Source organism: Haliotis asinina, chromosome 14 (genome assembly GCF_037392515.1).
Source record: "Haliotis asinina isolate JCU_RB_2024 chromosome 14, JCU_Hal_asi_v2, whole genome shotgun sequence".
In the NCBI taxonomy this organism is placed as follows: Eukaryota; Metazoa; Mollusca; class Gastropoda; order Lepetellida; family Haliotidae; genus Haliotis; species Haliotis asinina.
In genome coordinates, this window is record NC_090293.1 from 18,392,990 (window position 1) to 18,420,669 (window position 27,680).

At 40.2% G+C, this 27,680-nt stretch overlaps 1 protein-coding gene across 1 annotated transcript; it reads left to right on the top strand.

The window, feature by feature from the left end:
* The first annotated feature begins 561 nt into the window (after window positions 1-561).
* On the top strand, window positions 562-26,615 carry LOC137260973 (voltage-gated potassium channel KCNC1-like). Its single transcript, XM_067798565.1, has 4 exons — window positions 562-1,140; window positions 14,753-15,707; window positions 25,022-25,186; window positions 26,539-26,615. Exons 1-4 carry the CDS (start codon window positions 562-564, stop codon window positions 26,613-26,615), a joined length of 1,776 nt encoding a protein of 591 aa, XP_067654666.1.
* The last annotated feature ends 1,065 nt before the right edge of the window (window positions 26,616-27,680 follow it).

The window sequence follows — 27,680 nt, forward strand, 5'->3', positions numbered from 1 at the left end:
GACAGCAGTGGTGAATATATTCTGTTGGAACGTTTAACATGTTTGTCTGACGGATAACTAAAAAAATTGTAGTTTCTGACCTAACCATCGGTATTTACAGCTGATGTTTCTAACATAAGTGGTATTTATACCCTACATGTGAAATCGTTATTGCAAAACGATAAAATCAGATTTAATATATCCATGTGCATGATCTTGTGGTTCAGACCAACGTCCTTGCTGGCCTCGATGTCAAACGCCCCCTCCTAGAAAAAGAAATTGTGCACGGAGAACGACGTTTGAGCTGAAGTAGGAGGAAAAGGTATTGAAATATTCATTTGACTAAATGGATCACGTCTAAAGTTTCAGAAGTCTACAAGCTTTGGTGTCTTGGAAAGCGTTGCCTTGGCAACTGGGGCAATACGACTGCAATTGCACAATCTTGATACGGGCGTGGAAGCTTCTTTCTTAGACGTGTCCGTGGTTCCGATGTGAACATAGAGCTTTGATTATTACGTGGATTATTTCAACTATTCATCAACATGACCTGAATATATCTGAAGCAGACTACACCTGAATAGGATGGAACCTGGCTCACGGAGCCAGTCTTTGGCACCAAAATTATCCTTAGCTCCGGGGCGATCTGGAAATAATCGTGTTGTCATAAATGTAGGGGGAATAAGATATGAAACGTATAAAACAACACTAAAAAGCATTCCTGACACTCGACTGTCATGGCTGACAGAAACAACAGCCCAAAACCCCGACTACGACAGAACGACTGGGGAATATTTCTTTGATCGCCATCCTGGTATGTTTAACATGATATTAAACTATTACCGTACAGGGCGACTTCATGCACCCACAGACGTGTGTGGACCCCTATTTGAGGAGGAACTTGCATTTTGGGGCATTGACGAGAAGCAGATCGAGCCTTGCTGCTGGAGCAACTATAGAGCTCATAGGGATGCTCAGGAGACACTGGCGGAATTTGATGATGGTGTTGGGGACGATGATGGCGATACAGATGTAGAGGATGAGGATGAGATTGCCAAAAGGTTCGGGATAGTGGAGAAGAAAATTGATAAACCTTTTTGGGAACGGTGGCAACCAAGGATTTGGAGTTTGTTAGAAGATCCGAAATCTTCCACTGGGGCAAAGGTAGGTAATATGTTTTATTTTATGAGTCTGTTGTTTAAGATGTACATCTCCACCCCACATATTGTATGTATTATATATTTCCTGGTGATCACGATATGAGGGATTTTGTTAGAAAGGTAACCCTTGCTCTTAATACAATCCGTATTACGCATCCGAAATTTTTATTCTACCCAAATGATTGTGTGAAAGTGGATATTCGTGTAGAGAGAATAGACATAAAGTCTGTGGCTTTGAAGCTGCTGCTGAAAAAAAACCCAGGAGGAATCTCCCTACAAATGACCCCTCCCGCGTCAAAGATTCCAGCCAAAACATTAACCGTACCAAACAAAGTCCCTGGGTCTCTACTCGTCATATTCTGCCATAATACAGATACAGTACCCACTGAATGTACGTATGTCCAATGCCACTGATAGATTTATCTTAAGAACACCTGGTGTCATCACTAAAATTCGGTGTTCCGTAATACCCCAAGCTTGTCCTTGGGTCGTTACTGGGTCTCCATTATATGTCCGCTGCAATTATTGCTTGTCCTCCCTTGAGAATGGCTTGTCAAAATAAACCCCATGACAAAGGCTTACACTGCAAATTACGTAATTTTGGTAGAAAAAAATAAATCCCAAACAAACTCCAGTGAGTTTCTGAACCTGACGAAGATCTATACTTGCTTCAAGAGCTTTGGAATTTCAGATGGGGCTGGACTTAAGGGGAAATAATATGGTTCAGATAACATGGTTGTATACAGAGGTGCATACAGATTTAACTAAACCAACCAATCCAAGTTCAAGATTCATGAGACATGGAAAATGACATATGGTACATATTACATGGTACATGATACTTTGAATCAAACATATCTAAACAGCTGTACGTGCATTACACACGTGACGTCAAGTGTGCCATAAATAGATAATGCATAAACTACAAAAAAGATCATGTATAATGTATAATACATTGACATGTTCAAACAATTTCCATGACCTTGCTTCAAACTGAAGTCAAAGTTACCTCATATGCATTATTACCATTAATACAATCGAGCACCTTTTACCTCGATATTCATGGGACCAAGAAAAAATATCGAGTTATCCGAACTTCCACACGTCCGCCCAGGGCATATCATCACATATCATCACATCTCATCACATCTCATCACATATCACTATGAGAGAAAGCAAAATAAAAAGTAGATCTCATGCGCATTTATTTGCATATACATTTTTTAATACATTTTTACTCACAAGGATCGCAATGACACACGATGTAGCTCATGTTACAAAGTTGGAATTATACAACAAACGAAACGAAGAATTCGGAATACTTAGACTGCACTTGAGTTATCTTCCTGTGAAAGTCAGGATTAAAAATGGCATTCTTCATCCCATGATTGTCGTGAAAGGCGACTGATGGAATTTCTTGGTCAGGCTCGCTGTCTTGGTTGATGCATATCATTATATCCCAGATGCGTTCATCAATGTTGATGATTAAATCAAAGGGTGGGTTATTCCAGAATCGATCTGTTTACAGACCATCGTTGCAAGTCAACTGTTCACTTACAACAGACACCACGTGTGGTAAAAAAGAAAACAGAGTCTTGCAAACGCAGTTTCTGATAGATGTTTAATACCTCAATTGTTGCCTTATACTTTCTAAGTAAGTGAGTGAGTGAGTTTAGTTTTACGCCGCACTCAGCAATATTACAGCTATATGGCGGAATATATAATCGAGTCTGGACCAGACAATCCAGTGATCAACAACATGAGCATCGATCTGTGCAAATGGGAACCGATGACGTGCCAACCAAGTCACTGAGCCTGACCACCCGATCCCGTTAGTCGCCTCTTACGACAAGCATAACCGCCTTTTATGGCAAGCATTTTCCTGTTTATTGTACTTTGGATCTTCATACTGGTTTTTCGTCTTAACCAGTTAAGGAGCAGTCTTCACCACAAAATGACACCCAAAATGATGATGGCGTAACTTGGTACAAACACATATGGCACAGAGATTCAGACAATAATTTTCTGCGTAAATTGTCAAGTAATCTCAGTACTCATCTCAATACACTATGTGATCTTATAACCACTAACACAGACAATGCACTATCTTTTTAGTAAATGTCATACACAATGCAGCAAATCATACAAAGCAAGTTTATAAAGGTCTTACCACACAGAAATACTTTACACAACCACCACGGTGGGATGATGAATTAGAAAGAATTAAGCATGATAAATATGCAGCACTACGTGCACGCAGGTACCATAACCATGACATTAACATTTACAAACAATACCGTCACACTGTCAAGCAGCTATTTAAGAAGAAGAAAAGGACATATTTACAAACACAGAAAGATAAATTAATTGCAGCTAGATCTGACCCTAGACACTTTTGGAAACTTATTAAACTTAATAGAATGTCCAGTTGCACCTCACAACAAATAACGTGTAAACAATGGTATGATCACTTTCAAACACATGTCAACAAGACAACATTAGTCAACTCCAACACAGTCAGCAGTCTACTGACAGTCAATCCTCTACTGGTACATCAGCCTATAACACAAGAGGAAGTTATGTTTCCCCATTAAACTGTTAGCAAACAATAAGTCACCCAGACCAGATGGTATTCAAAACGAATTTCTTCAAGTTTCTAAAGACTATATTACACCTGTCCTTACAAGATTATATAACCGCATACTCAATACTGGCCATTTTCCAAGTGCACGGGGAAAAGCATCATATGTCAATTATTTAAATCACGTAACAAATCAGATACCAACATGAGCATTTCGCTCATTGGCTCACTGTGTAAAGTATTCACTTCAATACTGAACACCAGGCTGCAGACATGGTGTGATGAAAATAATGTGCTAGGTGACTTTCAAGCAGGTTTTAGACCTGGCTATTCTACAGTAGACCACATATTTACCCTTTATGCTATTGCAACAAAATATGCATGTAAAGGAAATGGGAGATTTTACTGTTTATGAATTGACTTTTGTAAAGCATTTGACACTTTGAAACACTATATTCTCTTAAATGCTTTGAAATATGTTGGCGTGTCGAGTAAATATTTCAACATAGTATCTTCCATGTATAGCAGTCTGTCAGCCTGTGTGAGAACAAGCACTTGTCTGCCTCAATCATTTGAATGTAGTATCGGTACCCGCCTGGATTGTAGATGACTTGTATGCCTTCATGTTTGAAGATGTTCTGTAGATGTATGTAGACAAGGGAGGGGGAGGGCACTTAGGTCTTATGAGAAATGGTACTACAAGGGAGATCCAATTGAAGTAGTTTCAACCTGTCGTTACCTAGGTTTAACATTTACTCCGAAACAGTACTAGCATCACAGACAAATAAGTCAATGCTAGCAATTAATGGTTTCCAGTTGAAAGTTTAAGATATTCGTTTCAATGGTTACTCCTATTTTATGTTATGGTTCAGAAGTCTGGGGATTATGTTATTGTAAAACTATCGAATCTGTTCATCTTGTTTTCTGCAAATATTTTCTTATAGTCAACAAATCTACTTCATCAGGTATGGTTTTAGAAGAATGTGGTAGGTATCGACTACAGCGTGAGTTATTAACAAAGGTTATTAAGTACTGGTGTCACTTACTGCAGCTACCCAAAGATAGATTACCATATCAGTCCTACATGATGCTTAAGGCACTTGATGAGTGTGGGAGAATTACATGGGCTAGTAAGGTTAAACATTTACTATTTCACTTTGGTTTTGGTTACGCCTGGTTAAGACACAGTGTTGGAGATTCAAAGGCTTTCATATCTATGTTCAAACAGCGGTTATGTGATAACTTACAGCATGCATGGTACTCCTTTCTGGAGTCTACACCTAAATGTTGTCTCTACAAATCGTACAAGTCTTTGTTGGATGTTGAAAAGTACTTATTTTGGGATTTATCTCTTCATGTAAGAACTGCTATTTCCAGATTTAGATGTTCAAACTTTAAAATTGCCATAGAAACGGGAAGATACACCAATACTGATAGACATCTAAGGCTGTGTAGCTTCTGCAAAAAGTATAATGTAAATGCCATTGAGGATGAACATCACATTTTGCTGGACTGCACACAATATGCAGATATTAGAGAGAAATACCTTACTAATACTCTAAAGAAACCACAGAACCTTATGGCTGTTGCTAACATATTAAACGCTTCCAACACAAACACTCTTTATAATGTTGGACATTTCCTCTATCATGCTGAGAAGAGGATCAATTTAAAATATGCTCAGTGACTGAAATTGAATTATGTTTGTATTTTGGGCCTGAGACCTAAGTCACTAAGGTAACCATACGTTTAACCTTAGTAATACAGGTTGCTTCGCAAAAGAAACCCTATTTTCTCGTATATCCATCCATCCATCCACACACACACACACACACACACACACACACACACACACACACACACACACACACACACACACACACACACACACACATACATACATACTGATGTGATATAGCTTAATTACTTTTCAAAGAGCCATTAAATCCGGTCCACCCACTCACCCACCCACACATGTGAATCCCAGGTATTTTCTAATTGCATCACAAACACGATAGACCAGCGAGAGATGAAAAAACCCAGAATACATTCATTCAGGACTTGTTCATCTTCCACATGTCAGCTTGTGTATATCAATAACAGGCAGGACCGTGATCAGGATGCGATTGGTCTTCAGCAACCCATGCTTGTGGTAAGAGGCGACTGACGGAATTGGGTGGTCAGGCTCGCTTACTTGGTTGGCACTTGTCATCGTGTCCTAAATGAGCAAATAGATGGTCATGTTGATGATCATTTGATTGTCTGGTCCAGACTTGATTATTTAAAGACCGTCACATGAATATTGCTGAGTGCGGTCTTAACAAAGTAACAAGAAATATACTATCAGACATGTAGACAGACATATCCGCGCTGGGATTATGTGTAATGCATGAAATTGATGTATATGTATTACATGTAGGCGAGAATAGTGTTTCGGCTTAGAAATACTCGTATTGAAACTAAAACAACCGCAATATTTCAAACAACTGAACAAAGGATGCGCCCGACGGAGTAAACAGGCGATGACATTTCAACAGGGTGTTTGAAACACATATATACAAGGCAAGAAACCTGCCTATGTTTTGCTATATTTTACACTAAGAAATGTTCTTGTACATTGTCAAAATAAATACGCTACCCATTTTGTCAACATGATCAGCCTGTATGAGAACTCATCTTCTCCCTTTGATGTCACGAAGAAAAGAAAAGTGTAAAGCTGAATCAGTTCCAACGCTCAACACCCATGGGTAGTTGAAAGAGAAAATTCAAAATCAGCAGTAATAAGGAACATTTGAATAATTTTGATTAATATATAATTGAATTAATTTTCAACTATTTTAAAAAAAAAATATTTTCAATAAGTTTTACGACAAGCATTCGTATACAAGTTGACATTTTGAACACATGTTCCCATCAATCATCGGATCCTGTCTGGATGCCAGGTAACACATTTGTTATGCAAAATTTACCTGCCATTGTCAAATGACGACATGATAAATGTTCTCATTCGCTGTGATATCAGATCACCCATGTCATGCATAATATAACAAGCACAGATCTGCATCAAATGTCCCTTGGTGGTGCCATTTCTATTTTCAAAGCGTGGTATTTCAAAATATGACAAACATAAAATACTAACCACTTTCTGTACTCATAGGGCATCGATGTCACATGCAAAGTATAGGTAATATATGATTTCGATTATATCATAAGCATCTGTTTATGAGTGAGTATAGTTTTACGTCGGCAGGGCAGGGCAGGGTAGGGTATCGTAATGTATTGTATTGTATTGCATTGTTGTGTCGTACAATGCAGTGTAGTGTAGTGTAGTGTAGTGTAGTGTAGTGTAGTGTAGTGTAGTGTAGTGTAGTGTAGTGTAGTGTAGTGTAGTGTAGTGTAGTGTAGTGTAGTGTATTGCATTGCATTGCATTGCATTGTAGTGTAGTGTAGTTTCGTACAGTGCAGTGCAGTGCAGTGCGGTGCAGTGCAGTGCAGTGCAGTGTAGCGTAGCGTAGTGTAGTGTAGTGTAGTTTAGGGGTAGGGTAGGGTAGGGTAGGGTAGGGTAGGGTAGCGGAGTGGTTCACGCATTCGCTCAACACACCGAAGACCTGGTTCGATTCCCCTTATTTGTACAATGTGAAGCCCACATCTGGAGCTACCTTCCAAACTTTGGTTGGAATATTCTTCAATGGACATAGAACCAAACTCATTTTATGGCAAAAAGAGAACACTCATGGTGATTAATTTTGATAAAGATAAAAATAAAACAGAAATAAAATAGAAGACTGCATGGGAAAATATCTGCTTATTGTACAATTCTAAACACACGCACGCTTCTGGCGATTAAGGTCATTACGACCTTTGGTATAAAGTGATGGGAGGGTGAAAGCGTATTTTGTTGCCTACTGAAAACCTGCAGTATGTTACTTAAGTCAAACTGATGAGGAACGATAAACTGTATTACCCAATACAAAGGTAACCTTGTCCATTGGCTGCAATTGTTGTGGTCATGTCTGTTCCAAGTACAAATTGACAGAACACTCAACTGTTTTGGTTAAATTCTATCTGGAAATTTCAGTCTGAGTCGCTTGGTGGCTGAGCTGATTGTCATCAGATGTTCTTTTAAAAGTAACTCACCGTTACACTTCACAGGGTTCATACAGGAATAATTGACATATATGCAATCATGAGAAATAATCTTTTGGCGAATACAGTGCACCTCATTAACCGGAAACTATTTACATTTGCAAGAAGCCTTGCTTTCCTCTGGGACTTGAAACCGGATGGTATGGAAACCTAGAAGGGACACTTTTGCGTCGTCACATTGTCACCCTTTCAAATAAACGCAAAAAGTGGCAAATTGACCAAAGCGCGACAATGTCCGATAAGGTGAAACCTTTTGCCGTACTGGAATTAAAAGAAAACCTACAAAAATATTCACTAGAAGGCTGTATTTCGGTTGTACCACGACCATACGTATGCTTCAATATCAGGTAAAACTGTTATCCTGACCCACTGGGGGCACCATTGATAAACATGTGTCCATTTGAACACATGGCGGGAGCGTATTGTTCAAGTAAAGAATTGATTTTGCAACGAGCATCTTTTTTGTCACTGATGCGTCGAAGACATGTGATTTGGGCAATGAATATCTGAAATGAGTACATGCGATCTTTCACTGCAGGAACTAAGGACATAAATGGAGCACCTCGAATATCTGAAAACTGTAGTGAGGCCTATATCGTTTTTGACTCGATGGTGTCCACCCAGTAGATACCTAGGCTTCTATATATAGACATTAAGGCTTATAGTGCTTAACATGGAGAGCTATAATCCTGTAATGGCCCTCGTCATTTAACTTCCTTCAGGGCAAAGGTTATGTTCACCACAGAATCTGAAAACTCCTTGAAACAAAAGCTGTGTTCTTAAAACAAATTTTAAGCTAACAAGAAATCCGTGACTACAGGCTCCCACCACAACACCACCCAGCCCAGAACACCTGTGAGCGAGTGAATGAATGAGTGAATGAATAAATGGATGAATGAATGAGTGAGTGAGTGTAGTTTTGCGTCGCTCGTATTCCGGCAGCATCACCAGAAAATGGGCTTTGCATGTACCCATATTGCGAATCGGACCCGGGTTTAGCGTTACGAGCCAACACATTAACCACTAGACTACCGCACCGCCAAGAACGTCTTCCTATAGCTATTGTCAATAAATATTAACTGCTATGAATCTTAACAATATATTTAACACAGATAAATAAATGAGTTTAATCAAATTTGCCTGGATTGGCAGTTTGCACGATCCAAGTCACCTTTAAATTTGTCATACTCACTGCTGGACTCCAGATGGCGGAGGCCTTAATAATTGATCAGCCAAGAAGGAGGCGATAAAGAGATTTGTCATTGTGTGGAAATGAGATTTACATTAATTATGTGCACAGAGGACATCAAACAATACTAAACAAACAATCAGACACAGCTATGAGCTCCTTTATTCCCTGTTGGCCCCGTGAAGATCCGGGGTAGAATAGATCTTTAGCAAACCATGCTTGCTACCATAGGCAATTATGCTTGCCGTAAGAGGCGACTAACGGGATCGGATGGTCAGGCTCGCTGTATGACTTGGTTGGCACATGTTATCGGTTCCCCACTGCGCAGATCGATGCTCGTCCTGTTGATCACTGGATTGTCTTGTCCAGACTCGATTAGTTACCGCTGGCCGGAATGTTGTTGAGTGCGGCGTAAAAGTTAACTCGCTCACTTACGCCCTGCTTGTCTAAGTTCAAAATTCTATCATAGGACAATAAAACAAGTTGTATGCGTATTCAGTCGAAGGTTGTCCCATTGTATACTAGCTTAATCATCATTTACCAAAATGTGACTTTCAAGTGGTCGTTGAAAATGTTATTGGAAGGCGTTCACTTTCACAGTTGTATCACATGGAATACACAAAGAGAAAGGCAAAGCCTTGTACCAACTTCTGTGACCTTTTTATTGCTATTCTAACAGGAACATTTAATGCTATCTTTTTTATGCCAACAAAAATGCCATTATAAAGGCACGAATTATCATACTACTACAAAAACAACCTTTTTCATTTAAATATTCCATGCCGGTAGCAAAAAGCACTAAGTCTCCATGGTCCCTTGAATGGTGATCTGCCTTCAGTTGTTGGCTATCTATAGCCCATTTTATATTGTGTTTGCCCTCTTTTCTATAATGTTTTAGATTTAATTACTTGTTTTACATGTACATGTATATCGGTGATATTCTAGTTATTTTATTGTCCTTCGTTGACAGGATTATATAATCTTTCATTATTGTTAATCTATATATTGATGTATATCTGTGATATTCTAGTTATTTTATTGTCCTTCGTTGACAGGATTATATAATCTTTCATTATTGTTAATCTAAACTCATGGGCAAAAGAAACTTATCACCCGACATTATTTGTGTTAAAAACGACAAAAACAAAAAAATGTCAGAAAGAATGTTTATATAAGAAAGATAAGCCATTTACACAGCAAAAACTGTATTTGTTGATGCCCTGTCAATGTTCATGCATGCAGGAAGTGAGGTAGATGACACATGGGGTGGACGTGAAAGTTTACACAGAGGATTGCATTCACAGAGTGTGTGGAAAACTGAATCTTGGAAGTGTCTGAGCACTCAGTACCTAGTGTGTCCACCCCTTGAATCAATGCACGCTAGTACACGTCTCCGCATTGATGTCGTCAAACGCCTGATGACGTCAGGAGGAATCCTCTGCCACAGTTCCAAGAGAACTTGCTCCAATTGTTGGCGATTTGCTGGTGGTTGCTGTCGTTGTCTTAGCTGTCTGTCGAGATGATCCCAGAGGTGTTCAATGGGATTCATGTCTGGGGAACGTGCTGGCCAGGGCAAAACGTTGATGTTGGCGTTGTTGAGGTAATCTTCAACGATTCTGGCAGTATGCGGACGTGCATTGTCCTGTTGCAAAAGAACACCTCTTGGCTGTTGACGCACAAAGGGCAAAACAACTGGCCTCAAGACTTCGTCCCTATACCTTTGGGCTGTCAGATTTCCATGCAGGATGACAAGCTGTGTCCTCTGATCAGCACAAATCCCACCCCACACCATGATACCACCTCCTCCAAATGGGTGCACCTCTTGAATGCAGTTCCTCGCCAATCGCTCACCTCTACGTCGGTATACACGGGCTCGGCCATCATTTCTGTACAAGTTGAAACGACTTTCATCAGTGAAGAGCACTCTCTGCCAGTCACGTCGCTGCCACCGACGTACTGTTCGTGCCCACTGCAGCCGACGTTGACAATGTTGGCGGGTCAAGGGCATTCCACGGAATGGACGGCGAGCTCTGATACCAGCAGCACGGAGACGTCTTAGTACGGTTCGTCTGCTGATGCGGTGTCCCAAGGCTGTGGTCGCCGTTGACGTCGCTGTGACGAATCTGTTCCGTAGGTGTATCGTACGGATATGGCGGTCTTCGGCGGGCGTCGTAACCCTTGGTCTACCTGATCTTGGACGGTCAGTGGTCTGACCTGTCTGCTGAAAACGTCTCAGGAGGTTGCTGATTGTTGCCTGGCTGCAGTGGAATGTTCTGGCAATCTGACGTTGTGACGCCCCCATATGGGCCATACCGATGGCCCTATTGCGTTGCTCCGATGACAGTCGTGGCATAACTTTGATATGCTTTTTGATAATGCATGATTGCACTGTCGAACAGCTGTATTTATGCAACCAATGTGCACGAGAACTTTTGGTTACACTCAAAAAACCTTTTTCACTGTTTTTCGTGCTTTCACGAAAATCACAATATCTCGGGTTTTTTGCTTGCTACTCAGCTTAAAAATGTGTTTTAGCGAATGTTTTCTCAGTATGTTTTACCTAGTTCAGTTTTGTTTAGAAGCGTAAATGGAAATTTTAAAGTGATAAGTTTCTTTTGCCCATGAGTTTATATATTGATGTATATCTGTGATATTCTAGTTATTTTATTGTCCTTCGTTTACAGGATTATATAATTTATCTTTCATTATTTTTAATCTACATATTGTTTTAGTCACGATATGGCTGAATTATTGCCAAAATGACTTTAAATTTTAACTCACTCACTCATTTAAAATGCGGATGGGGTCGTGGACTGTTATAACGTGTTTGATCGTCATGCGAAAGATCCGATGTGGAATTCCTATACTGAATAGTCATAAGAAGGTGGAGAGCCCTTTCAGATTCCGTGTCATGATATTAAGAAAGGCGGCATAAAATTAATACTTATCTGACTTGCTATGAACAGTGTAGTGATTTTACAGTCTCGGTATGTCCCATTCCCCATATGGATACAATGTGTGAAGCCCTTTTACGGCATCCCCATGCTGTGATATTGCTCCCTCACTCACTCACTCATTCAATGAAAAGAGGAATCACAACATTCACTTTGTAAATACGGGTACATCCAAATCTATGTAGTTATTGCTGGTTCGGAGCCCTTGAAATCATTTCATTTGATTTATAGCTGGTTCTTTGTAACTATTTGACGCATTTTGCTATCGTAGCAGTGTGTCCCTGTGCTTAGGTTCGATCCTGACAGAGATATCCACTGGGCTATCTACTCTATTGGTGACTGACCTTAGGTGGCTTACTTTGGTGGTATATTAGATACGAAAAAAAAGGTTTTCCTCCTGGAGAACCGGCAAATATTTTTTACATTTAGTTAAACTACTGCTTTTGTTTTGGATGGTCCAAGCTGTGTAGGGGGTATACATAAATAGTCGTGTGTATGTATTTATCGGTCAGTTCGATCATTTTACAGCGTCAGTGAGTCACAATGGTTTTACGCCGCTTTTAACAATATTCCACCAATATTACAGCGGGAGCCATTTGACATGGGCTTCACACATTGTGCCGATATGAGAATCGAACCCGGCTCTTCGGCATGACGCGAGCGGAGGCTTTTACCATTAGGCTACCCCACCCACCATTTTATGTAATGGGGACCGGTGAATTTAAATACAGGGAACAATGCATTGACGTAGTCGCTACCAAATGAGGCATAGGTAATACATCCTAATGGATACATTTGGGGCTGATATATCAAATGACGAGTGTATTTACCTAGGAGAACCTTTCATATGAATTAAACAGAGAAATGATGATGGTTAATGGGGCAAATATTTCCTGCTGTTAATCTCAACCCACGTTTTTATGAACAATGAGGGGATAAGGTTTATCGTGTACATTATATAGTAAGGAAAGTAATTCCCCTCACATCAAATAGTGAAATAAAAAAATGTGTGTCTTTTTTATGATCATCATGTACTCTTTGAGAAAGTAAACAAGTTGTTTCGTGCGAAGGGCTTCGATTTACTGAATGTTTGAAGGCTGAAATATTAATACCGAGGGCGCAGAAGCACGCCTGGTTTGTACTTTAACGACAATTGTAAGGGGCTTTGAGTTAATCAATATGTTATTTCGTTTTCCCACACACAAAACAGAGGTTCAGCCTTCGGTTGTTTCGAAAATTAAGATTTAAAGATTTAAAGCCGTTGACCGCATTTTATCTTCGTCAAGACAAATTAACTTCTGTGTTTGGAAGACCCAAAGTAACGTGGGTAATTTTGCATTGGAGAAACTCGAGTGTTCGCAAATTGCTACACCTTAGAAGATTTGGTCAAAGGCGCTCCCTGTATATAACGCCCCTGGTTATAATGCCACCCTGGTTACAATGCCACCCTGATATAATGCCACCCTGGTTATGATGCCACCCTGGTTATATATTTTCTAAGCTCTCTTGGCGCTGAGATAGTCGTAAGTGTCATACATTAACACCAGCGTGCGATTATCTTAACGCTAAGAGAGCTTAAAAAATCTAGGCCCCGGTTATAATGCCAAACTGAAAACCATGCCATTTGCCAAAGGTGTTTGGACCAAAAGTCATTTTACCTTGGTTATAATTAGGAGATAAACATACTGTGTTGGAAAACCGGATGTATATAACGAAATAATATCAAATTTAGAGCTATTATAATTTAGGTATATACCTCTGTGTTTTAAAAACAGTATGTTTGTCTCCATTCTACTATAACCACATCATTAACACTACAAACCAATACATACTGTTTTGTAAAATCAGAGGTATATAACTTGATTATATACCTCTGAATGACTTTGATTGAGCAATCACAATCCAGTATTTACTATAGTCATGGTAGAATGCTAATAACACTGGCTGTCATTCAGTCAGTCATTGGTTAATTGACATGACTCAGATTCAATGACCAAACACGTCAATGATTTAAGCTGTCATGTTCATCACCATGAAGCCACCTTTGCCGAATGGTGGAACAGATTCAACACGATGATGAGAAGAGCTAAGAGAAGAGCATGTGTTGGTATTGCTGGACAATGCCCCCAGTAACCCAATCCCAGATGGATTAACACAGATGTCAATACACTTTCTGCCTCCTACAACAAAGCATCTAGCTGTCCTACCGGGATATAATGCCATATTTTCTCTTGGACAAACGATGGCCGTATAACCAGTGTATAGTGTAATAGTATCTTTATTATTCTCTAAACAACCCTAACACTTTGTGTTCCGCGGTCGACATACACCCGCATCCTCTTCGCCTGCTAATATGGGTATCAGAGGGTCACAATGGACGCTCTGTTTGGACTGCTGTCATAATCTGACCATGCGTAACTACTTTTGGGTATATCCTATTCATACAAAAAGTCTTAGTGTTGATGATTAAATATTTACAGATCTATTAATATGACGACTCCGAGAAATGCATTATCAAATACATCACTGTGTATAGGTACTGGCGACGGTACGGCATTGTTGACGAGTTATGTTTATTGATCTAGAAATATTTAAGCAACGGCATAAGGGGTCGTGATATATATCCCGATTTATTTCAATCATTTATTCTAGTTGTATTCAACAATTATCTACGTACATATTTTTAATGCCAACGCACACTCAAATGATGGTTGATATAACCTCATTCTTCCTTCCTTCCTTTCAGGTCATTGCACTCATCTCCGTAGTGTTCGTCCTTCTCTCCATCTCAGTTTTCTGCATGGAGACTCATATAATATTCCGGCACCCACGGAACAGTTCGGCCGCGGCGGGAACAACGGTTCAGGAGACTCAACGCTTAACGCGTCCCTTGATATTCTTGGATGTCATTGAATACACGTGCATTACTTACTTCACCATAGAAATAATAATTCGCTTTCTGTTCTGCCCCAGCAAGATTTCTCATTTGAAACAAGCTTTAAACTGGGTAGACTTCACTTCAGTCATACCTTTTTATACAAAGATTATTGTTGTGGCCATAGATCCAACTTTAGAAGATTCAACTGGATTGTATTTTCTTAATTCGTTACGATTAATTCGAATTTTTAGAATTTTAAAATTGACTCGACATGTGAGCGGCCTGAAAATATTAGCTCACACAATCAAAGCCAGTGCAAAGGAGCTTCTCTTGTTGATATTAGTTCTGGGTATCGGAGTTTTGATATTTTCCTGTTTAATATTCTACGCCGAGCAAGTTGAGGAGTCTTCGAAAAATGACTTCCGGGATATTCCAATAGCGTTTTGGTGGGCTGTGGTAACCATGACGACACTTGGATACGGTGATATATATCCAAGGACGGGGCTTGGTTACATCGTTGGTGCTATATGCGCACTTTGTGGTCTGCTCATGTTGGCACTTCCGGTTCCGGTAATTGTGAACAACTTCACCCTGTACTATTCCCATGCTCAAGCTAGGATGAAGCTCCCGAAGAAGACAAAGAACTTCCTTGTAGGAGCAGCGGACGCCCTCAAGCAACATGACTCGCGTGTCAGTCTCGAGAGCGGCACGAGCAACCCAGAGCGGTCTTCAAGCTCGGATATTCTCAAGAACCTCCATGACAAGGTGGATCGGAAGGGCAGCGATAACAGTCAAGAAAGCACCGACAGCGGGATAAAAACAGGTAAATGTTTACACACGAAGTTATTCTCAAACCTAGAGTGGGTATGAGACTTAGGGGTGTGGAGTGATTGTAAGGTGGGTGTAGGGTGGGTGTGAAGTGATTGTAAGGTTGGTGTAGGGTGGGTGTGGGGTGGTTGTAAGGTGGGTGTGGGGTGATTGTAAGGTGGGTGTAGGGTGGGTGTGGAGTGATTGTAAGGTTGGTGTAGGGTGGGTGTGGAGTGATTGTAAGATAGGTGTAGGGTGGGTGTGGGGTGATTGTAAGGTGGGTGTGGGGTGATTGTAAGGTGGGTGTAGGGTGGGTGTGGGGTGATTGTAAGGTGGGTGTGGGATTGGGTGGGGTTGGGTGGGTGGTGCTTTGAAGTGGAGGCGTTTCACCACGATGACGTGTAACTGACTCATATATAGTAGCATGTTTTCAAAGTAACAATTAACTTCTGTTAACCACGCACAATTGTTTTACGATCCAAATTACACATTAAAATTTCACCTACCAAAATACTTGTAAACCTCACAGCTGCTCGACACCACTCATGTTCCCCCGAACACGCTATGAACAGGCAAATAATTCCCTCAACGCCTGAATACGCGGTTACGTACCTTCCGTACTACACCATATTGTTCACCTAATAAACCTGTAGACTTCACGTCCACTTCCGTCCAGTCAATTTCACCCTTCAAAGGCTGCCTTTTGAGCAGCCTGGTTTCCGAAGCGTTAGCGCAGGCGCAACAGACCCAGGGAACCAGACTTCCCGTTATTAGTTATGGTTTATTATCTACAGTCCGTTTGTTTCAGAAACGATGAATTGCAATTTTTTCACTGTACATAATTGCCACATACATATAAATAGTACATATGTCTATTATTTCCTAATACCCTCCACCATAAAAATTATTTAAGAAACTGTCATCATTGAAAACGCAAAAGTTGTTATCTGTTGCGGTGGGGTGAAACCGCAGAGACTGAACAGCCACTATCACGTCGTGAACGGGACACACATGCCTGATGAAAAAGAGTTACGATTTTATCCGTGCTGAAGCCGAAAGGGGCAAAACATTTTATGCCATTAATAAATTCCAAAACGGACATCGAAAGCTTTCGTTTCTGCGTTTTCACCATATATGGATGATCACTTGCTTAGAACCTGCACCGAAACGTCGCTCTCACAGCAATAAAGAAGTTGGTCATCCATATCTTGTCATCCTTCCTTACTACTTCAATTTCTAAATGCCTCTCAAAGAAGGTAAACCAATAATACATGAATGTAATGTTTTCTTCTATAACCACCTTGTATACTATGCTTGAATACTGATGACAAGCAAACAAATAAATCTAATCCGAGACTTGTGTTTCCCTCAAGCACTGAGTGACATGCCACCATGATTTCAGTTAGAAGGGTGTTTGAACGACGTTTATTGTCAATGACATATTGGTGAAGGCCAATTGCAGACATGACATATCCTAACACCATACGTCTATATAGAGTGTCCACGAAAGATGCACTGGTAAATTTCTTAACTACAAAGAACACGTACACGTAACTGTGGAGCAAACAGTTCAGTTTAGGACTATTCGCAAACCACAATTTAGCTGGGATACAACTGTATGAAGAATGTTGTCGCCAAGGGTAGATGGTAGCTTAAGAAGAAAAGAACAGGCGGGAATTGGTAGATTTTAGGGTGTCATGGATGTGTTTTGATGGTTGTTTCAGTCAAAGAGTAATTCATTGACGTTTTTAATTTTTGGATGACATTCAATGTTTATGCGTATATTTAGTTTCGCCCGTGCATGTCATAAGGATAAATACAGCCACATTAAACCGCATAGGACATGTACATATATTAGTTTTAGAGGTTTTGAGTTTTTGCTTGTCGATAAAATAAGTTGAATCATGTCGAGATATATACTGAATATTTTATAACAATAATCCCAAAACGCTAGATTACAGGCATTTGTAAATTTACTCCGAATTAAATGTTCATCACGACGTTTTAACTGAAAGTGACACCAAAGTGTTCCTACACGAATATCGACAATGAAACCATAGAGCGGTATTTGCTTTCACAGATCTTAGATATTTTCTCGTAATGAATGGTAAATGTCATTATCCAATGCAGTGACGTTATGTCTGATGTCACGTGATATTGCTGATGAGGAAGACATGGTAATACCGAGACGTATGGCCATTACATACGCTTAATGACCCACAGGTTTTACGAAAACAGAATGCCATATATTCTGAAGGCATTCGCTCGCTCGCCACGCCGATGACCCGGATTCGATTTCCACGTGGGTACAATGTGTGAAGCCCATTTCTGGTGTCCCTCGTGACATTGTTGGAATATTGCTAACAGCGGTATAAAATTAAACTCATTCACTCACTCTGAAGTGCTTAAAATCTGAGAACGTCACAGATTTCATTGTGATAACCAGGGGCGGTACTCATACAGAAACGTACCATTCCCATCAACACGGTATCGCCGATTTAGTTCTTCATCACTGAATTCAACCAGCTTTAGCCTTCTTTGGTGAAACGAACGAAGTCTAGTCGCTACGGCAGCCATGTTGTTTATTGACTTAAGTCAAACACCTTCTTGTTAAGCCTACTGCTACCCAGTCGTAAGTTTTAAGTCAGAAATTGCCAAAATTTAAGCCTAAGCAGCTTTATGATCATGACTTATGTAAAATCCCAAGACTTAAGATAGAAAGAGTGGAAAACTTAAGTTTTTTTCTGACTTAAGTTCTTTTATGAATACCGCCCCAGTGAATGAAACACACGTGTGTGCGTGTGCGCGTGTGCGCGTGTGCGCGTTTCGCTTATTTAATGTAATACCGTCAAATATCCTTCTTGGCACCATCTTAATATTCAGCTATTTCTCCCACTCACAATTTGATCATGGCCTCCTTTCACAAAGTATTAAGGTTATCGTAAGTCCATACGGCAACCTTAGTGAAATGTTAAAGTGCAATGGGAGTTCAGGTTAGCCTTAGTAAAGACCCAGAACTATAGTGATTCAGTTGCTCATGGCAACATGATGCTTTCGCTTATCGTGATCCCGCATGCTATTAAGATCTAATACGCGTTTCGTAATGCATTAAACGGCAGTTATCAAGATAATATCAACATTATAGATTGTAAATGAAGATGACTGCACGATGCTGTCTGACTGTTAAATGGGACTAGATCCTGCTGAATTTGGAGTTATTCAAAGCGTGTGAATACTTGTCTTGATGAGTACCGCTTCTTTCTCAGTCCCAAATGTGTGTAAAACCCGTATAATTTGGCCTGAAGAAATAGTTGCCTCGTACAATAAACATTCCGTTTTTTCGACATTTATCTACCCCAATCATCTGAACATTCCGCTGAACAAATGGGTTATCAAGGAAGCGTAAACTCATGGGGTTTATACCTCCTGGTATTTCAGAGTGGCGCCATGTCTGACTAACAGCTACATCTACTGTCCTCTAACAGTCCTCTGCGTTTTCTACTGTTTGTAACTTGGAAACGTATATTTAGCGCATGAATAAATTCATAGAAGCAAAGGGATTTTTCAAATAAATATGTTGTCGAGACTATTGACTCGTGACATCATCTATGGTGTTTGGATATGACGTCGTAGATATTATGACGTCATAATCATTATAACACGCGTTCTTCATTTTCATTCTCTCACCCATTTCAAGCCAGATTGATACAAATGGATTAGTTTCAGAAATAATGAATTTTTTTACACTTATAAATAGGCTTCAACAAGGCAATCAGCATCACCCAAAAGTCATACAACCCGAGTATATTTATATGATATTAAACGAGCTTCCCCTTTCATATCAAGTTATACTATGTTAAAGCTCGTGACAAACCAAAATTATTTCACTCGGGACATAAACTTGATATGAAAGGTGAACGAGTTTTGTATCCTATTTATTATCCACGGTCTAAAAATGGAAACGCGGATTAATACATTATATTGGTGATTGGAATGTCAACCGTTTCACTCCAAGAAAACGTACGTTGCGTAGAGGCAATGTATTTCCTATAACTAATAAAGAAAATAAGCAAATTAAGACAGAATCAAGTCGAAATCAAAATTTTAATTCTTTTCAATTGAGGATTTGTTTTCAAATGCAATAATGCAATTCATCAAAACACTTGTGAAGCGTAAATATTTTGAATTTGACTTCGTGGCCTAAATCTTGTCTGAACGTCAGTCGGCCATCACTTGTTGTGAAGTGTTCACAAAGAAGGAGATAATATGGAACATTTAATTAGGAGCAGCAAACACAACAGCAAAGATGAATGTGAATAACAGGGAACTGTATGTCTCAAATAGTTGAACTAATGTTCTTCATCGGGGGACGAGTTACTGTAAATAAAATTCGGCGACGCTCTCTCCAGGATGCCAGTGAGCCTGCTCATCTCGGCTTGGAATTCTCAATTGTCGAGATTTGATGTTTATGTTGAAGACTCCACCAAAAATTTGGCCTGAAAACACCGCAACCTCGAATGAAGACGATTTCAAGCCTATTGTGTTCAGATCTGGGAAGTGCTTTTGACCCCAGCATAAGAAACCACGGAAGGCATGGCAGTGACAATACATCATATGTGTGTGGCAGAAATAAAGCCCGTTCAAGATAACATTCATGAAATCGATTAGATTATCTATATTAATTATTATTACCCACGTGGTACTTAGTAAAGGTGTTTCATAACAAAGTGTTATGACACATATGTGTCATAACACCTTCGAGTGATTTGATTGGCTAATACGTGAACTTTGACATTACTCGTACTACTTTTATCACTCATTCCATTCATGATTTTCATTCAAAAGTTTTCACACCTGAGAGCATGTAAAACGAAAACACGTCTATGGAATTATATAAAATTTATTTCATTTACTGTGGTTACAAACATTACTTTCAATCCTATAATAACTCAAGTTTCTGTAATAAAAAAAATAATAAAACAGTCTATGAAAATAAGTATTAAACAAATGCGTCTAGTAGGTCTCTCGTAAGTGTAAACAAATATGGCGTCGCGCGAGAAGATTACACTATACCGTAAACACAGGGAGGATGAGGGGGGTTGGCGGGGGCCTCTTTATGCGGACGCGTGGCTGTCTGCTCATTATATCATCCACTATGTTGTTTTGTCGAATATATAGATTATTTACAGTTCTTTGATAAATATATGACATTTTTTGTAAATAGAACAATACGCTATTAGTCTAAGCTCTGAAGCCAGTTTTCGTACCTGCAATTTGATTTGAGTAAATTGGCACGGGTGAGACATAGACGATGACAATGACGATGACGGCGGAGATGGCGATGTTGAGGTGAACTGGGATTCTGATTATTATGCTGTATTAGCAGTTCTTGCGTTCGTGTACATGCGTGTGCGTGTGCGCTCAGTCAGTGCAGCATCAACAGAAATGGCATGTGTAACGTACTCTGTGTAGCCCTCTGAGAAGTGCACATACCTTATACCTGGAATCCTTCATTCATGTGGACGGCAACGCTGCCAATCATCACCGAGTATTAGGTGATTTCAACAAACACGTATGGTGTTTTTGTTTGTTTGTCTGGTTGGCCGCAACAAGCAAAAATCCAGCTATATGTCGTCGGTCTGCAAGTGATCGAATCTGAACTAAACAAACCAGAGATAAACAGCATGAGCATCGGGAACACGATGACATGTGTCAACCAGGTCAACAAGTCTTACCCCCCGATCCAGTCGAGTCTTGTGACAAGCATGGGTTGCTGAAGACCAGTTCTCATCAGGATCCTCACGTGTGAGGTGTTTTTGTACCCACCGGAAGTAATTTATTAAATGGAAAGGAACGCAGTAGTAAGTTTTCATCCAAATAAGGCAATACTTTTCTTGTTAAATTTACAAATGGTCTCTGATTGAAAGGTGAAAAACGCTGTGAATGAAGCAAAAGATTATTATACCACAAACATTTTTCTTGAAGAAATATAATCCCGAAACCAAAATCCTACATTGAATAGACGTCGAATTAAGACACTATTGTACTGTTATTTATTATTTTTAACGGAGCTATGGGGTAGTTTAGTGGATAAAGCATTCGCTCGTCACGCCAAAGACCCGGGTTCGTTTCCTGGCATGGTACAGTTGTGAAGCACATTTCTGGTGTCCTGCGGCGTAAAACAACTCACCCACTCATTACTATTTTGAACTATTTATTCTGATTCATATTAATAAGAGTAACTGTCATGGAACAACATCTATCGGCTATTTAACTGGGGCATCGTACTCGCAGGTGCCTTCCGCAGACAGGTGTCGCTGTTGACCTTGTCTGGGTTATTTGCAGGTAGTTCAGGTACATTTGTGGTATGGTGTGACGCAGAACGAACGAGCGTGTGTCCGTGTCTAGTGTGACACGAGGGCGTAACCTGAGTTTAGTCTTCCTCATCAATAAATAAACGCTGCGAAAGATAGACAGTCCACTTAATGCAAACAGTCGATGTATATGTGATCATGTTCTGCTGAGACGGGGCTCTCGGTACCGACTCGCTTGAACGTTTGGTCATTACAAGTAGGTTTGGTTGTTCTCATGAAATTGTCACTGGGAGTAAATATACTGACACACTATGAAAACGCAAACCCAATTTCAAATATGGAAAAAAAAGAATAAACAACATCATTTGGCTACAGTTTAAAATACAATTATGTTCAGAATTTCATTGTGTTTCCATTGCATGAAAAACGAGAACATGGGTTCCCAAGTGATGGGTCGGGGATGTTGTGTCACTCCTACTGTAAAGTTATGGTCAACGCTGCGACGTTGTTTGACGCTGACGTCGGATGTGTCGGTCTTGACGTGGTGCCGTAACCGGAAGTTGGCCTGGTCGTGGACGGTCCCCGTTTACAGCTGACGTTTTTGGAGTCTGTGAATGGTGGATTGACACACCCCAAAGTGACGGGCGATCTTACTCTGCTATGTTCCCACCAAGAGCATCCCAACAAGTTTGTTCCCTCCGTTGTTCGCTGAACCGTGGCATTTTGTCACTGGTAGTGAAACGTTTAGTGCCTATGATACGTCCATACCCACGTGAATCCTCGAAATCAGCCAGAGTTGTGTTTTCACGAATTGTCCCTATGCCAGATCCACAAAATCAGTCAGAGTTGTGTTTTAACGAATTGTCCCTATGCCAGGAACACGAAATGAGTGAGAATCCAAATGTGCATAAGAATTTCTTTGGCAACCTTACATCACTTTATCTGAGTGTGATAAGTGAGTTTGATTAATGACACTTTTTTGGAAAATGACCAAAATGGGTTTTGCGTTTTCAAAGTGTGTCAGTATATATGAGTGAGTCTGGTCTTATATATCACGGCGGGGAACACCAGAAGGGAATCAGTTTGAAGTGATGAAAAAGTGTATCAAGCGCAAAGGTTAACATATTCTGCCCCACCTATTACATTCATTACAAACACACGCAAAGTCAAGTAATTTTTAGCCGAAAAAAGGTGAACCAATCAACAATTTCCACTGGAAAAAGAAATTTCCGCTGAAAGAAGAACGGATTCTACGATTCCATATGTTTAAAAATCACTATGAAATTCTGTTCGTGAAAAACCAGTGCTTGTTGAAACAAACAACTATGTGGCGTGTTCAAACATACATAATTCATTTCCCATCGTTTCTACATAGAAATCAATAGCGACACAACTGCTATATGTCTACGCTTGGCTCGTCTCCATCCTGCATGCTATCTCGGTCTTGGGACAAATCCATATTGAAACCAAATTGAAGCCATGTTGATGTTTTCGTGACTATCACACTTAACAACCTAATTTGGCGACACTTATGTAAATATTGCTCAATTTACCTAATTTATGTTCAAAATAATTGTACTAATTATACATTACAAGATTGGCGGTGCATTCCCGTGGTCTCACAAGGCATAGACTCGATATCTAAACAGTCATGACGTCACTCTGCATGTACGTTGACATTAGTGAGTGAGTGAGTGAGTTTAGTTTTACGCCGCACTCAGCAACATTCCAGCTATAAGGCTGTGGTCTGTAAATAATCGAGTCTGGACCAGGCAATCCAGTGATCAGCAGCATGAGCATCGTTCTGCGTAATTGGGTATCAATGACGTGTCATTCAAGCCATCGAGCTTGACCACTCGATCCCGTTAGTCGCATCTTACGACAAGCATAGTCGCCTTTTATGGCAAGCGTGGGTTGCTGAAGGCCTGTTCTGCCCAGGGACCTTCAAGGGTCACGTTGACATTAAGTTTGTCTGATCTTTTCCCCTGTCATACAGTTTTAGCTCCGATTAATTCTAAGCACGGGTATTACAAATGTACTGACTTAAGCGATCAATTATCACACAATCCTTGCTTGTTGTAAGAATAAGAAACAACTACCCGAATCGGGTGGTCAGGCTTGCTGACTTGGTCGATGCATGTCATCGTAACCCAATTGCGTAGATCGATGGTCATGATGTCAATCACTGGATTGCCTTGTTCAGACTTGATAATTACCAGTCGATTATTGTAGCAAATACTGAGTATGGACTTCAACAATAATCAAACATACTGTTGTAGATGGAGTGATGCCGGAGTTAATAATGTCGGCCGTCAGGCTGGGGAACATCAAGTACCATCTTATAATATCAATAATCGCAATGTGGATAAGCTCTAGAAGTGAATTTTCCAGTAGAGTGCTTATGTGTTTATCAGGCTTGCTGACTTGATTGACACAGGTCATCGTATATCAGTGGCGTAAATCGGTGTTGTTGATCACTGGATTGTCGGGTCCAGATTCGATTATTTACAGACCGACGTCATATATCTGGAATACTGCTGAGTGTTAAACAGCATTTTAAAAAGAGAATCTGTATTTAAGTCTCCATTTATAGCCAGACAAACATTCCATGGTCACTTCGTGGGTTGTGGGGTAGCCTAGTGATTAAGGAGTTCGCTCCTCACGCTTAAGACCCTGGTTCGATTCCTCGCAAGGGTATAATGTGTGAACCCGATTTCTGATGTCTGCCCGATATTGCTCTAATATTGATAAAAGCTGCCTAAAACTCCTCACCCACCCACCCGCTACCCTATCACTTCCAGAAATCGAATTTTCATTTGTAATTCCAAGGTCATGTTTACTGGTTCTTAACACTGACACTTATTACTTAAATCACTGCCTTCTGGCAATTTGTTTTGTGTCCACCAATAGATTACCCACGTCGCAAGAGTCACGATATGCACCTAAAACACGATAAAAATCTATGGCTATTTATTTTGGCACTTGTTATTCACTTGACCTTGCATTCTGTCTGCAGTTAGCAACAGCGGGGAAACAAGCGGCATCAGCGTTATCTTCACCGACGAGATAACGTATCCTCAGCTTCCTCGGGTTCGAACCCCACCTTCTGTCAAACGGAAGAAAAGTCAACCTCGGCGTCAAAGTCCTACTACAAACGGCGGCGGCGGAAGCACCAGAAGAGGTAGTGTACATATTGTGTATTCCTACGTAACCTGTCGATATACAGTTAAGGTTCATTGAAATAATATTTTGTAAGGCAGCATCCATTTGATTGGTATAGAGAGTGAGTGAGTGAGTTTTACGCCGCACTCAGCAATACTCCAGCTATATGGCGGCGGTCTGTAAATAATCGTGTTTGAACCAGACAATCCAGTGATCAACAGCATCGGCATCGGTCTGGGCAACTGGGAACCGATGACATGTGTCAACCAAGTCGGCGAAATTGACTACCCGATCCCGTTAGTCGCCTCTTACGACAAGTAAAGTCGCCGTTTATGGCAAGCCTGGGTTGCTGAAGGCCCATGATTGGTATAGACGGTTGAGATGGGGCGGGGTGGGGCGGGGTGGGGTGGGTTGAGTGAAGTGTAAAATGTATATTACAAAGCTACTTTCATCAAACAACTTATTCATTACTTATTTATCATTAACACAACCTTTATTATTAAAAAAACCCTTTATTATCAACACAACCTCTGTAACATATGGATGTTTACCGTGATTTTGGAATTGATTCCATTTAAAGCAAATACATTTCTTGAAAACTAAAATGAAAAATAAAAATACTTTCATGTATTTGCCCATTTCCTAGAAATCATACGAATGTTCATTACTTGCAGGAAGCAATGATGTTGTGAGTTGTTATGTAATATTCAAACAAACGAGGCAATATGCAGTACAGTTACCCAACGCAGCGTGATAGTATAGGACACGCGGGTTCGAATCACTGCTTGCACAATGATTAATATTTTTAAAGATAAACTAGCTAGACTTTTGCAATCATGTATTGTTTTATATGGTATCATTAACATATATTTCAAAATTTAAATAAATCGGTGTGGAAATGAATATTTGAGCAAATTCTACCGCTACACACACTACATTGTGTACAAATATGTTCTATATAATGAGTGTATTTGGTTGTATCAGTTGACATGATGCATTGCTGCTCGAGACTCGATCATATACGGACCTATGTCGTATAGCTCTCATACAACGTGGGGCGGTGGGGTAGCCTTGTGGTTAAACCGTTCGATCGTCACGCCGAAGATCCGGGTTCGATTCCCCACATGGGCACATTGTGTGAAGCCCATTTGTGATCTCCCCTTCGTGATAATGCTAGAATATTGCTAAAGGCAACGTAAAACCATACTTCCACACTCGCTCTGAAAAACTCGAGTCCGGCATTTATCAATAAACTGTTATAAATTTAGTTTGGTGTATGTACCCATATAACTTGACTTTTGACACTGAAGCAAGTCATGTTATTTAAATTACATGTATATCATCATGATATTAATGACCTTTGTCTTTTAGGTTCAATGGCCTTGAAAAATAACGGGACGTCGAGAAGAAGATCTCTCTTCCCTACAATGGCGGATGTCGACGTTTGAGCGGTCGATTGTGTTGACGTCGTTCATAAGCAAGGACACGCGTAAAGAGGCAATTGTAGCAGCCATTTTGCCTCCCTTATACACTTGCTACCAGTTCTTACTTTGACATCGACGCACTGTGACGTCATGTGTTACGACATCTGATAATGAAGCTTCTGTATGACGTCACATGACGACGTCACAACCATATCTGTGATGTATTACGAAGATATTGCATTCAACGCAACCCGGTGATAAAAAGACATGGCTTAGTTGAGTGTAGTCCCGCGGCTGTGGGACAATGAATAGCCCCCACAGTTTTCACTGGTCAACGTGCCATGGTCAGACCGTACGATGGCAGATAACACCAGTGATCACATTCCTGGTTTTGTAAAGAATATATCTATTTTAGGACTGACAAATATTTTTTTTAGGATTGTGGTTTGTTGTTGCAGTTGAAACGGTATGTGGTTTTGGGATTATGGATGGCTATCAAAATAATTAAAAACAAAATAATTCACCAGGATTTGAAGGAAGTGATAATTAACATGTGATATCTCATAGACCTGTCAACTCTAGCTGGGTACCAATCGGGGTTTACGTCTTCAAAATGGAAAGAGGAAATTGGAGACTCAGCAATGGACACCCAAAGCCAAAGGGAATAAGTAGCTTCGTCGCCCTTGTAAATCAAAGCAAGAGGCGAACTGGAATAGTGTCTTGTCGCGCGCATTGATAACTTTTGGTAGTTTTCAGAAGTTTGTTCAGGGCAAGGCGGCAGTGCCTTTACTCCTTAACTGTATTGATTTTAGTTTCCATGCAGCACACAGATGTAGTTGTTAATCTAAGTGATATAATTATTCTAAAAAATCAGCCTATCTTCCTTGCCATTGTGTCCCCTTTGCCCCCAATGATGTCCTCAGACTTCCCGAGTGGCCAGTGATCCACATCGTCAGACACATCTGCTCTCCCAAGATTTTACTATTCTGATTTTACTCTTCTGAAACCTGAGTCATTTACTTGGGTTACAACGTAACTTAAGAAACAGTAGATTATTTTGCAAGGATAACATTGGAACACTTTTCCTAT